At 33.0% G+C, this 15,483-nt stretch overlaps 1 protein-coding gene across 1 annotated transcript in view; it reads left to right on the top strand.

Moving 5' to 3' along the window:
- Window positions 1-15,483, top strand: part of PCLO (piccolo presynaptic cytomatrix protein) — a 376,758-nt gene that overhangs the window by 215,384 nt on the left and 145,891 nt on the right. The window contains exons 7-8 of the mRNA XM_071215189.1: window positions 1,665-3,852; window positions 10,852-10,988. Of these exons, the coding sequence (XP_071071290.1) occupies window positions 1,665-3,852; window positions 10,852-10,988 (2,325 nt within the window). The remainder of the gene's footprint in view (window positions 1-1,664; window positions 3,853-10,851; window positions 10,989-15,483) is intronic.

Consider the following 15,483-nt stretch of genomic DNA (forward strand, 5'->3'; position numbering starts at 1 on the left):
ACACCACAATACCCTACCATTTTAAGTAGCCTTTTTCTTGATTTGGTGCTCACCTTGTTTCTACAAGCCTTTAACTGTTTTCTGGGTCTTTGAGAAAGATGTTTCAGCCAGGTCTTGCTGGTAGGTCATAGCTTCCATGGGGGGATGGAATCCTGAAATTTCTCTCTACCATCTTGATTGGAGTGGCCTCCAACCATTGTTTTGTTTTAATTCTCTGTTTGGGGATTCTGAACTCTATTACTTTATAATGATTGCGTCAGAATTAAATACAGTAATATACATTTGTGCAGCATCATTTCAAATTTTCTATTACATTTGTCTATCCTTGTAAGTGCTACCAATAAGTCCTAAAACGAAGTCCATACAGTACTTAAATTTTAAATCTATATATTGTTAATTATCCTAAAGTTTGGGGCTCTAAGTGTAAAAGTGCCTAAGCAAAGTGCTTTGAACAGAGTCGGCCCTTAATAAATATCTGTTTAAGTGACTTGAATAGCTATTTGTATTTTAGGGACAATGGAAAAGAAAATTGTATGCTGTGGAGGAAAAGGCATTTATGATCGTATTTAAAATTAAGCCAAATATGATAAAGGATAGTTCTATAAAAGCTAGTGAACTCAAGGAAGGACTGAAGTCTGTTGGGCTCTTGGATTCTCCTTTCTACATCTCTTTCATTGTTTAAAGCCTATTGCTTCCGTTTAACTAGATGGTAGCTATGTTTGATACTCTAGGGCTTCTCAATGGACACGGCACATATACTAAAAAAATCTTTAGGCCAGGGGTTTCATATTGTCAGTGCAGCACAAAACCTTGGTTTATGTGTTCTCAAAAATATCTGGAAAATATTTGAATGGGGGACAAAATTTTAAATCCGCACTCTCTACTTCTCTTGAAATAAATACATCTGGCAACATTGGGCCTGCTTTTTTTCATGGCAGCCATATTCTGGAGCCAACATTTATAGATGGGACTTAAACTCAGCTCAACCCATTCACCTCCTTTCTCTCTAATCGGACATTAAACTGCCTCACTTGTTCTGTCCCTATACGTATTTGAATGTATGACCTCTGTTTTGGTTGCAATAATCCACCACTGTAGTCCACATTAGAGTTTACCTGATATAGTCTATGTTTTATTCTAACATTTTTATCAGTACCACAATTTAAGTATAACTGACAACTTTGTCATAGTCTAAAGAATTTAATAATGATGGAAAATTCAAGTCCTGAAGAAGTCCAGTTTTGAAGTCATTTATGGCTTTGGAATTCAATTCTTCTTAAATTTCATGTTCTACATGGTTATATAGTGTACCCATGTATAACACAGGTCCTTACTTCTGTGCTTAGGCGATAAGAACAGCAAAGTGAACAATTACTGATCAAACAATATGCATGATATTATGCATTCTTAGGTATCATATACAACCTACCTATCTATAAATCCTGCATCATGATGCACAGCCAATCACAGGAAAATCATAATTCAAGCAGAATTTCTATTTGATATCCTCATCTCTTTGTTCAAAGTCTTTAGTATCTTGGCCTTTGGTGCTACTCTTACTGATATGATAACATTCAGAATGTGATCTAAAAAGTATGAAGTTTATGAGTCTTTTGATTTTTTCTCCTTGATGATAAAGTACTGTTTTGTTTTCTTAATTATAGACTAAAGGTTCTCAAACCATGACATCCTCTGGCACCCAGAAAAAAGTTAAGAGAACTCTGCCAAATCCACCTCCAGAGGAGACTTCCACAGGAACTCAGTCTACATACAGCACAATGGGCACAGTTTCTAGAAGAAGGATCTGCAGAACCAACACAATGGCCCGAGCCAAGATTCTCCAGGACATAGATAGAGAGCTTGATCTTGTGGAGAGAGAATCAGCAAAGCTTAGAAAAAAGCAAGCAGAACTCGATGAGGAAGAGAAGGAGATTGATGCCAAACTCCGGTATTTGGAAATGGGAATTAACCGGAGGAAAGAGGCATTATTAAAGGAGAGAGAAAAGAGAGAGCGAGCCTACCTCCAGGGGGTAGCAGAAGATCGTGATTATATGTCAGACAGTGAAGTGAGCAGCACCAGGCCAAGCAGAATAGAAAGTCAGCACGGTATAGAGCGACCAAGAACTGCTCCCCAAACTGAATTCAGCCAATTTATACCACCACAAACCCAATCAGAATCTCAGCTAGTTCCATCTACCAGTCCCTATACGCAATACCAATATTCTTCCCCTGCTCTTCCAACACAAGCATCAACCCCGTACACCCAACAATCCCATTTTCAGGAACAAACTTTATACCATCAACAAGTTTCTCCTTATCAGACTCAGCCCACCTTCCAAGCTGTGGCTACAATGTCCTTCACGCCTCAAGCTCAACCTACACCAACCCCACAACCTTCTTATCAGTTACCATCACAGATGATGGTGATACAACAAAAGCCACGGCAAACAACATTGTATTTGGAGCCCAAAGTAACTTCAAACTATGAGGTGATTCGCAACCAACCATTGATGATAGCACCTGTTTCTACTGATAATACGTATGCTGTTTCCCACCTTGGTAGTAAGTACAATAGTTTAGACTTGAGAATAGGTTTGGAAGAAAGAAGTAGCATGGCAAGCAGTCCAATATCAAGCATATCTGCAGATTCTTTCTATGCAGATATTGACCATCATACTCCACGAAATTATGTACTAATTGATGACATTGGAGAGATTACCAAAGGAACAGCAGCATTAAGCACTGCATTTAGTCTACATGAAAAGGATATGTCAAAAACAGACCGACTCCTTCGAACAACTGAGACACGTAGGTCTCAAGAAGTAACGGATTTCCTAGCCCCTTTACAGACTTCCTCCAGATTGCATACATATGTAAAAGCAGAGGAAGACCCAATGGAGGACCCTTATGAGTTAAAACTTCTGAAACATCAGATTAAACAAGAATTCCGTAGAGGAGCAGAGAGCTTAGATCACCTTGCTGGTCTTTCCCATTATTACCATGCTGACACCAGCTACAGACATTTTCCAAAATCTGAAAAGTATAGCATCGGTAGACTCACACTTGAAAAACAAGCAGCAAAACAACTACCAGCAGCCATACTTTATCAAAAGCAATCAAAGCATAAGAAATCACTAATTGACCCTAAAATGTCAAAATTTTCACCTATTCAAGAAAGTAGAGATCTTGAACCTGATTATTCAAGCTATTTGACTTCTAGTACTTCATCTATTGGTGGCATTTCTTCCAGGGCAAGGATTCTTCAAGATGACATCACTTTTGGCCTCAGAAAAAACATTACAGACCAACAAAAATTTATGGGATCATCCCTTGGCACAGGACTGGGCACATTAGGAAACACCATAAGGTCAGCTCTGCAGGATGAAGCAGATAAGCCATACAGTAGTGGCAGCAGGTCGAGACCTTCCTCTAGACCTTCATCTGTTTATGGTCTTGATTTATCCATTAAAAGGGATTCTTCCAGCTCTTCTCTAAGACTAAAGGCTCAAGAGGCTGAAGCTCTCGATGTCTCCTTTAGTCATGCATCACCCTCTGGCAGAACTAAGCCTACCAGTTTGCCAATTAGCCAGAGTAGAGGAAGAATACCAATTGTGGCTCAGAACTCTGAAGAAGAAAGTCCACTGAGTCCGGTTGGTCAGCCAATGGGAATGGCCAGGGCTGCAGCTGGACCCTTACCACCAATATCTGCAGACACCAGGGATCAGTTTGGATCAAGTCATTCATTGCCTGAAGTTCAGCAACACATGAGAGAAGAATCACGGACTCGAGGTTATGATCGTGACATAGCATTCATCATGGATGACTTCCAACATGCCATGTCAGACAGTGAAGGTAATTTGAGTCTCAGAATACCTTGTTACTCTCAAAACTCAAACTCTTATTTTTCTGCATGTTTGATTTTCCTTCTCCAAGGATGTATTCTACTTTTCTTGGTGCATCTTTTGCATGTTGACTTCAATTTTATTTCTTGTAAATGGGAATTTTATCTTGTGTATATATTTTGTAGCATGGTTTTTCTTTATTCCTTTTTAGTTTATTATTTTATTGTTCCATTTCTTGATTGTTTGCTTGCTTTGTTTGGTGTCCATTTTTCTAAAACCATTATCAGATAATTCTGTCAATAAAATATGGTCATCCTTTAAATCCATAGTTGGAAAATTTTGCATTATATGTTTCTTTTCTTTTCAAGCGCATTTTAACAATTGTTGTTCAGTTTCTTCCACTTTGTGAAATTATTAGGATTTAGAGCCATTAAGTATTTTTGTGCTAGATTTTGTAATAGAAAATTATTTGTCATTTTTATGATATCAGTGTTCAATTCAAAGAATGTTCTCTTTGTGAGAATTATTGGATAAATCCCTGATTTTAGCATAATGTAGAATTTTATAAATCTCCTTAAGTAAATGGTTTCTTATTTATCTCCCTCTGATTATGAATATTGTATTTGACAAGATTTCATATTTTGTATTACATGCTAGAAATTGTAACACTAAATATGCTTTGGAAATAATCTTATTACTACGTATGTAGCATTTTAAAGATTGGAAATAGGTATGCTTTCATGTTAAAGCCTTCCAGAAGTGCCTGTTTTGCTTTTTCTCTGGCTTTTTTTTTTTTTTGCCCTAAAATTTTCTGCTAACTTTTCACATTGAAATACTGTTTTAAGAAAAATGCAGACTTAACTGAAAACTGGTTTAAAGTAGGTTTTTATTTTTATCATGTGGAACCAGAGGAATTTAGGAAATTATCTAGTCCAACTCTAATTTTGAAGGTCAGAGAAGAGGGTACAGAGGTGCAAAGAGCCTTGCCCAAACCAAGAAGCCTTAAACACTTGATTCTTTGTATATCTTTTTCTTCTATGGTTTACTTTTGAATTTAGGTATAGTTAGAGTTCTAGAAATAAAATATTTCTAATAAAATAAAAGCATGATTACTTCATAACTTCGAAGGCTCCAAAGCACTAAAAGAACATGAACATCTCTCCTTTCAAACTGCCATATTTCCTGAGGAATCACAAGAATATATACATTTTCATGAAAATGATTTCATTTCTAATTTGTCTCTAAACATAGATATGATTTTAGAAATCAAATTTAGAGTTAAATAGAACTTAAGCAGTCACTGGATTTGAAGGAAGACTGTTTTTCCTTTCAAAATTCCAGCAGACTATTTACTTTCTGATTTCTTCTCTATTGGGTTGACCATTTTTATTAACAATTAGTCAATTAAATAAAACTGCTAGTGTGTGTGTTTTTTTTTTTTTATTTAACCAATGTTTGAATGAATCTATATAGTTAAACAAGATTTATGTTGTTTGGAAACCACTTTACTTTTTTCTTTACTTTTTTTTGCAATCCACATTTTACACATATTTTGTACATATAAATGACTTTTGCAGAAGAATAAAAAGTTTCTCCAGTAGTCATATCTGTAAAATAACAAAATAAAAACTCTAGAGGGTATGTGTGAAGCCTAAATAAATAACAAAAGGCCATGTGTACATGATGAGCATATATGTGGAGGGAATTTGATAAACTTAGTTGTTTATCAAATATTTTTGTCAACATGGTGCAAGATAAGCAATTTTTCTAGATATCCCAATATGTAGCATTTATTTATATACAACCATATAAAGATGTTTTATTTCTCATTTATATGTTTGGATAATTTGTACTCGTGCTCATTAAAGACTATGAAAAAAATGATTTAATAAAGTAGATGAGATATGCAGCACACAAATTATAAAATATGTAAAGGTAATAAGAATAAAATTGAAATGAAATTTTAAAATAAAAGTATTTAAAATTAAGCATACAAGAAATTTATTTATAAAGATTATGCTGAAATAGAATAAGACAATGGACAACTATAACAAATTGAATTATATATGTAATATGTGTGGGAATTGTGATTATTTTTAAAAGATGTATGTCAGAAAATATTACATGTTTTCTTTGTTTTTATATCATGTAAGCATGTTACTTATTTTCTGGCCAGCAGTGGCTTTCTTTTCTTTTGAAATCTTGGATTCCTCAGGTAATTAGAGTTCCCAATCACATACCTCATGACATGGATGAACTCATGTATTGTTCAAGATTTTTTTTCACAAATTTTTACCCAGTGTATACTATATCTGTATTTGAATGATGCTGCTATAATTTGAACAGTATGACATTCCAACAAGTTATTTAGTATCATGTAGACAAAACAAATTTTACTGTATTCAAATTGTGTTTTCTCTGAATTCAATTAAACTACAAGTTATAGACTATAAGTTGTTTTTCACATGTATTTTATGACTCTAGTAAAATTTGAAATATCTCATTGAGGTAAATGTAGGTAAACAATTTATATTGCCTAATGGTTATGGCCATCAGCTTGAAATCCACATGTGGTTGTCTGAGGTTATTACAGAACAGGAGGTCTTTCTTCCGGGGAGGGTAAAAAAGCTAAGGCAGAGGCAGTCAAGTTATATTTAAACTAGGTCTATCACCACAAATATTTTGTTGAAAACATTCTTTCAAAATGTACTCCATGCAAAAATGCAGCATAATATCTACAAAAAATTTTTTAAAGAAATAGTTTGACCAATATTTGATACTTAGGAGAATTAAACTATTCATATAACTGTTGACAACGAATAATACTAGGCTAAAAAACTAGCTCAGTTGTGTTTTGGATTTAAGAACTCAAGAAAATATTATCAGCTTTAAAAAGGAGGAATTATTAATCTCTGGAAAATAATTTAAAGCAATTTGCAAAGTATTATTATTATTAAGTTTAATTTCTAAAGTGCAGATCCAATCATGGCAGATCAAACAATTGCAGGCATAAATGATTGACATTTAGGTACAACTTGGTCTCAATGATAAAGACAATTCAATAAAAAGCACAGTGGTTCAGTCTGGTTGTTCTTGGTTCTTCTATCAGTTCCTGTGCAAAGGATGGCAAACATCCTCATTCAGTTGCATATAAAGTTATTAAAAGAAATAACAGAAAATCAAGTAAACAGAATTAAAACAAACTCACAAAATCTGAATCAGTTTGAGATTCTGCCTTATTTGCATAGACACAGCTGAGAAAAATACATGTTTAGAGGATTGTATTTCAGATGCAATTTGGAAAGTTATATAGTCAAATGGAATAATTTATAAAATTATAAAATGTATTAATTTATTCAAATCACTAGAGTTTTTCTTTCCGATATATATATAATGAAAATATGTAAGGAGTAAGATAAAATAGTAAGTTAAATAGTGTGCTTAAATATGGATTTGTTTAGTATGTATTTAACAAATTTCCATTAAATTAAATATACTTTCATAAATTTAGTGGCTTAGGATCAAGTTAAGACTATGTAAACCATAATAAATACCACATTGATTGTACTTTTAATGAAGTACAAGGTATATATTTATATTTATTAAAAAATGTGCTTATCACAATTAGGACATTTAACTTTTTTTCTCCAGTTGATGATTAGTTTCTGTTTCATTTAACAAATATTTATTGAATGTTATGCCATAGACAAGGCATTGTTTTTAATGTTGAGAGAGAAAAAATAAATTTATGAGTGTTGCCCTTTGAGCAGCCTAGAGTCTAATAGTAGAAATCAGACAAGTACATATGAAACTACAAACCAGATATGTATTATTGTATTTCCTTAAACTTAAGAGTTACTAAACTATGATACATCATCTCTTTTATTGGGGGGAAAGACTGCAGCTAATTAGCAGAATTGACCAAGATCCTGGGAGATGTAGAGGTGAGTAGCAGTACATTTGCTATTGGTTTGTCAGCTCTGAGCAAAGAAATAATAGAAATAACAAGGGGAAATAATCTTGGGAGGAAGGTTTAGAAGAGAAGAAGGCCAGGGATTTAGACAGAGAAAAAAAACTGTAATGAAATAGGAGAACTCAATAGTATGGTATTGTGGAACCTAGAGTTTCAAGAAAGCATAAGGTTGACAGAATCATTAAATATTTCAGGATACATCCTTCAGAAGGGCTGCTCCATTCATTTGCCATTTAGGAAACAACAATATAATTCCAATGACTATTAATTAAGGGTCCTTTTGCAAAGAATAAAACAATTTATAATATGCCAAATTATATATATTAGGTAAAATAAAATTGTTAGTCACTGTATATAAATAGCATTAAAAGATCTTGGAAGAAATTAGGAACTGAATAGGAAGAATAATTTAAAACAATAATTCTTTAAGTATGGTTGCATTTTCAAAAAAAGTTTTAAAATTGGATGTTGTTTGTCACATTATAATTTTTAAAACCAGTATAATCAACTCTTGATCTAATTCTTAAGTCAGCAATCTCTTCAGAAATTTCTTTTATATTTTGATGTAAAAGTTCTAATAGATACCCGGTGCTTAAGGCACACATGTATTTATCCATAATATTGGGTGCCTCTTAGAAATAAATGCTTTATCTTCATGTTTTAAAAAAAAAGAAACCTGTTCAATGTTCAAAGCCAGCAGCAGCTACATATTCTTGCTGGAGAGAGTGGTCCTGGGAAAGGGACAGAAGCTTCCATAAATCCAGGAGTGTATTTTTCTTAGATTTCAAGTGGTGGGGTTGAGAAAGGGTGAGTATGTGGGAAATGATGGGCTGAAATTGAACTGAATGACTCTTAAAAGGAATATTCAGTTGCTTAATTATTTATTCAACCATTCACTTACATCTTCATTCATCAGACCTTTCTGAACACTTCCCTTGTGATAAAGAGCATGCTAAGCCCCGAAGATATGAAACAACGTCAAAGTCTGAAAAAATCTGGAAAGTATTGTAACTGAACAGAGCACTTTCCTTTCTTAAGTATTTTTCAAATTAAGTAATTTAAGAAGTACTTTGTTCTAGAGGAATTTATAGAGACCCTGGAAAAGAAACACAAGCATAATGAATTGAGATATATTTGTAAGTATTTGACAGAAGATAAATAATCTATGAGAAAAGTATTAAAAGTACCCTTTGTTTGAAAGAAACTATCAAGAAGTTGTTGGGGGAAACTAGCTAGAGTACAATATAGGTAAAGAACATGCCAGCGGCAAAACATCGTGGAAGGATGGAGAAGAGTAACAGAGAAAGTATTCTAAAAGTTCAAAGGAATATCCAGAGAAAAGTAGACAAGGAGTGGCCTTGGAAAACAAGAAGTTTACGCTAACTAGGGATGAAAATCTGAAAGAAAATTGTAGGTGGAAGAAAATACGGGCCTAGAGCAGTTATTTATAAATTGAAAGAGGTTGAAAGATTGGTACAAGAGGGGCATATTAATGCTGCAGAAAAGCGTTTTAATTGAGGGATTTATAGAAATGCTTGGCTTAAGGTTTCTTTTAGAATTCTGCATGATGTGCAATCTGGCACATACTTTCCAGCTGCTAATACTTCATGATTGGATTAGGGTGGGAGCATAGGAAGACAGGCTAATGTTATGTAACAATGCAGCAAAGTAATACCTACTAATTTGTAATATAATGTCCATGCTCAATAAAATCAATAGTAAATGCAACCAAGTTTATTTTTGTTCACTAATTGCATTTATTTATCAACCAATGAAATAAAACTAAAATATGAGAGTAGATGATTAAGTAAATTCAGAACAGTGTTTTTACTAATCTGAAATTAAATTTTCAAAAACTCATCAGAGTTTAGGTGAAACATGATATGAATAGTTTTTAACCAGAGATTCTTTTAGATAAATATTTCCCAAAATATGTTCTACAAAATAATTCAAAATATTGGCTAAAAGAGTTCTTCACACAACAAATTTAGGTAAGTATAGAGCAAAATAAAGTTAAATATATGCTTTAAGATAGGGAACCTCTTTATATAATGACAGTAGTCGTTTTCCCTCTTCAAAAGAAAATGTTGGGAAAGGATGTAGTTCAAGTAGTTGAGTGCCTGCTTCCCATATGCTAGGTCCTGGGTTCAATCCCCGAATCTGGCACATAAAAAAAAAAAAAAGGAAGAAAGAAAGAAAAGGTTGCATCTTTTAAATGGAAGTGTTTTCCTTCTGAATATCTTGAGGGAGAAAAAAAGTATATTGAATGCAAATAAACTTCTGAGCTGATGTAATGGATTGTATAAGCATTCAAGTCAAACTAACAAAAATGAATTATTCTGAAAGTGGCTTTTACTTTTACTCTAAAAGAATATTTTACATTATATGCACATCTTGTTTTAATAAATGCTCTTCTCTGAAAAAAATATTTTTCCTAATTGTGTCAAACTCCTTAGGAAATATATTTTTAATTAAGTCAAATCAAATGGTCACTATACTAATAGATACTTCATTTTTCCACAACTATTTATAGTTCTAGCTGTATTAGCTAGTCTTTCTATTGTTTCATTTTGTACACAACCTTTACAATTTACTATGAATAGGAACTTAAAATAAATCCCCAGCAGCATAACATAAGTTTTTCATCCAAAAGGCAATATTTAACTTATTTTATATCTAACATTAATGTTGTTTATTATTCATATATTAACCAGTATATTAATATTAACATATTTATATTAATATATTTTAACCCTACTGCATTTTTTCTCCTTTTAAAAAATTATGTTTTGTTTTGCTGTAGTGGTTGAAAAAATGTGTGCATCATTTTCTCTAGATTATTTCATAGTAAAAATGTTTTAACATGATTTTATTTTAACATACTATCATAAATGATTTCTGGTCCCGTCAAAAATTGTTTGAAATGCATGAGTGATTAATAAACCCAGTGCATTTTGGTGCTGCGGATCATCAGCCAATCTCTATCATCCGTAGTAGTTGCAGTTGCAATGTCTGATATTTCATTGGTTTCCAAAGCCTATCACCTGCGCCGTGAAGAAACAGATTGGTTTGACAAACCCAGGGAGTCTCGTTTGGAAAATGGACATGGGTTGGACCGAAAACTGCCAGAAAGATTGGTCCATTCTAGACCACTCAGTCAACATCAAGAGCAAGTAAGTGCAATATTTCATAATGTCTCAGATTTGTAAAAAAAAAAAAAAAAAAAATGAGCAGCTCAATATTATCCTTGAATGGTCTCAAGAATCCTAAAATGCAGGGGACTTTTGTCAATCATGTTCACAAATTATCTTTTTCAGTGATTTAAAGGAGAAAGTACCCTCCTTCTGCTATAATTATATAAGCTAGTACTGATAGACTTTGGAGCATAGTTATGATGCTTCTAAGAACCAGGTAATTTTAAGTGACTCGTTCCCTAGCAGATAATTAAGTTTGTTTATCATATCATATCCAGCCCTGCTGAAAGGAAAATACGTGACACTCTCAAATAGCTTACAGAATATTAAGCAAGATATATTTGGGTAGTTTACAATGTTTTACAGCACTAATACATTCAGGTGCTAAAGATTAGCAAAGAAGGGCATGACCAAATCAAGTCAGCTTGAAAACAGAGAGGGTTTTACTTGGGAGAGAAGGGAACTGATATTTTATAGAATCCAATATATGGAAATATTAATTGTTTTACATTCACTGTTGGATTTCATCTCCAGAATAACTCGTAATTGAAGTATTATTAATATCACTTTATAGATGAAGGAGCTGAAGCCTAGAGGTAAACTTCAAAATCAGTTATATAATAGAAAAATTCATGATCTTATTCACTTTAGAATAAATATGGCAATGTGTTGACTTTTGAAAGATACCTAGGAGATTAGACCAATTAGATAAACTGAGGGAAATGCCTTTGGTAAGTCAAATGACACTAAATCAGTTGGCTTATCAGATCAGATATTTGCAGACTATGTATTCATTTTGCGATTAAATTACGTGGAAAAATAATTGTCAAGTCATTTCACTTGCATTACTGCTTCCATCATCCTGTCTGAATACTGATCCATTGATATGGAAGACAACAATACTTTGAATAATTATAGAAATTATTCTTTATTTCCATAATTGTTTTCTATATTGAAGTAGAAAAGTCTGTTGCATGTAGTACTATCTAAAAGACAGTCCAAAAAAAATAAAAAATAAAAGACAGTCCATACTGGCAGAGTTGATTTCTCCCAATGCAATTTCAGATTTCTTGGACAAATGTCCCACTATTAAATAGAATTTCCTTTCTCAGAATTGTTCTCTGTTTGTTTTTTCACTATACTATCTTATTTTTTGTTGGAGTCTTATGATTCTTCTCTCTGTACTACAAATATTCTCTCATACTAGTTTTTGATGTCTTTAATAAGTTTTTGGTCTGTGGTTGTGTTTACATCTATTAAAATGTCAAAATACTTCCAATTCTTTGTATATATCATTTCTTTAATGTATCAGACTATGAAATTCTACTTTCTTTTGTGTATCTTGGTGTTCTTAATATTGTATTTATAATGATATTTCTAGCTAAGTGATTAGATTTATTTGGGAAATAAAATTAATACAATCATTCTGAGCATGTTAAATGCAATTTAAATTTACCTTCCTTTTTCTATAATTGCTAAAATAATAAATTCATAAGTTGAAAACTTCTTTGAATATATTTTATTATACGAATATTTCTGTAAGTAATGACTTATTTGTTCTATCTTAAACCTCTCATTTATTTCTCAGAAGTTTATTATTAAAGTTGTTTTCCAGCACTTCTACACATATTCAGAATAGTCTTCTGCAAAAAATTTATTGAAATAACTTCCTTTGAGGGTATATTTTAAAGTAATCTGTATTCACTTCAAAATAAAACATTTTCTATTCTACTTTATGTAGATGAAACATGGATATTCATAATGATACTTTTCTTCCTAATTTTCTGTTACTAGCATCTACAGATTTATTGTTTTGATCCATTCAGGCTATAGAATATCATGTTTTAAACAAAATGTAATTAAAGAACAATATAAAGTAAAACTAAGCAGAGGGACTATTTAAGACTAATTTAATGAACTTCTTGCAATGTTTGATAAAGTAGAAAGTATAAGGACCTTATTAGAATTTTGCATAGGTAGATATCTTAGAGTAAGGTATATTTTCTTGCTAGAAATATTTTTTAATGTTTTTTACATTTTTTATGTTTTTTATTAGAGAAGTAGATTAGCAATAATCATTTATAAAATTTACAATTTTACACATTTTTACATTTTTGCTTTGAATCTAACATGCAAAAAACTGCACATTAGTAGTTATCAAAACTGCAAATATAAAGAATTACCATTTTTTATGGAGGTAACAGCCATATAACCACCACACAGGCCAAGGAAAGAGAGCATTGCTTATATCCAGAAAGCTCTGCAAGCACCTCCCAGATCATACATATTACAAATACACTGATTTCTATGGCAATCATTTCTTTGTTTCTTTATAGTTTTCTAAATAGAAGCTACATAGAAGACAGCATACCCTTTGATTACATTTATGTAAAGTTCAAAACTCATGCTTTTTGTATTTTCAATCTTAAAATATTTTCTTCATCATCTCATCATAACAGTATCTTAGTTTAGAATAAAATAGCAAATTACCATCCTTGGTTTTTTCACTTCTTTGCATCTTTAATCACAATAAAGGTAATACTGAATTCTTCGTGCCAATAAATTCTGATGCTTTTATCTGAAAGCTTATGCATAACAAGAAATTATGCTTGTCAAAAGCTCTAGAGGCAAACGTAATAAAAACAAATTGACTAGTGCAAACACTATTTTACCTGCTTTAAGAATATTTTATGCAAAATGTAATATATGAGAGAGAAAGAAAAATATTCCTGAAAGTTTTAATAGACAGTAAAGGATATTAACTATAGTAAATAAACCAAGCTCCAAATCTATATTTGTTTCTTTTCAAATATATTTATTTTGTTTAACCTGTGCACTATCCATTGAAAATTCAACTCTGCTTTGTGAATTGAGAAGATCACATATCCTCTGTTTTTATTTTTTTTCTCAGTGACTTCATCTATAAATAGATTACAACCATGGGGTGGTTGAAAATGTGAACACTTCTTAACTAATACAAAATGCCTCTACTCTCTATACTAAAGCTCACATCCTCTCCAATTTTTATGCAACTGCTGTATTGAAGTACATTTTGCTCCTTTAAAAGACCCATGCTTTATTTTGAGACTTTGAATGTTCTGTTTTCTCTCCTTGGACACTTGTCCTCCTTCTTTTCTCTTCACTAACCCTATTAATCACTCAGGGCTCCATGTACCTATACCATCTTGAAAGAAACCTTCCCTAACACCACAATCACCACCTCCCTACAAATACAGATTAAGTGTTCTTCTTTTTGCTCTGATACTACTCTATGAATTTTGTCTTGAGCTGTGAGCTTCTAGAGAGCAGGGGGTCTTCATACCATTCACCATGGTATATGTATATAGTGCCTTGTACAGTGTTAGAACATGGTAGGACTCTTTGTCCCTTATATCTAGCATGGTATTTAAGTGAGTGGATGGGTTATTGTTTCTATAAATAAATAATATGTCAGCAAAGTAGTTATTTCATAATTCATGACTTCATAATTCCTTATTGAAATTTATAGATAGCAGAGAAAAATCCTTTTTCTTGAAAGGCATATAGGTGATATTTCCAATGATACAGAATCACCGAAAGGCAATTATATCAGAGACTAGTCCCCTGGGGAAAGTTATGGGACCCTGCTTGACATCAGTTGTGCCCTCTGGCCTTGCACCTACTCATATTTGAAAGAAGCAACATCTACCCTACACCCCCATCTGATTGAGAATTCCCAACTTTAACATGCAGTAGTTAGAAAAAGCCAAGATCCATCTAGTTCATACATGGGAGACAGATGTTTCTGCTTTCTATAGATTCATGATCATAGTGTTATGGATTTTGTTTAGGTTCTTGACTGTGCTGCAGAAATGAATTTCAAGAGCATGTCCGGTAAGTTAGACCAGTAATTTATTCAGGCAGGGAGGGATGAGAAATGGGAGAAAATAACAGATCATGGGTCCCAGGTGAAGAGGAAGGGGATGAAAAGTGATAAAGTGGGCTGATTTACATACTATAGTTCCCCATTATAGATTATAAATGCCCAGGTTTTACTTGCATGGCCATCATGGCAGAGGAAAAACGACAAGAGCAGGGCACAGAAGGTAGAAACAGGGGTCTAAAGGCAAGACAGAGCATTCAGGCCTTGCTCCTGCTTTTTGAACCATTAATTATTCCACTCATTTGCTAATGGCAGGGGAGAAGTCCCAGTTGTTTACCTTTTGATTGATTACCCCACCCATCAATCCCCCATGAGGGTTCAATGATAAAATCCTTGGGGAATATCCAGGGCTTCTCCTGGCTTCCAGAGAAAACCCTGTACTGAATGGTAGAATCTTGGGGAGGGTCTTCCAGCAGCCATCTTGGGGCTCTTGATATCCACGTGGACTCTCTGCCAGGTTCTATATCCATCTATTGATTCCCTATCTTACTAGCCAGCTTCATTCCCCACTCAGTGAGTTTAAACCTTTATTCTTAAAGGGGTGCTGAAGGA

Source organism: Dasypus novemcinctus, chromosome 5 (assembly GCF_030445035.2).
Source record: "Dasypus novemcinctus isolate mDasNov1 chromosome 5, mDasNov1.1.hap2, whole genome shotgun sequence".
Lineage (NCBI taxonomy): Eukaryota > Metazoa > Chordata > Mammalia > Cingulata > Dasypodidae > Dasypus > Dasypus novemcinctus.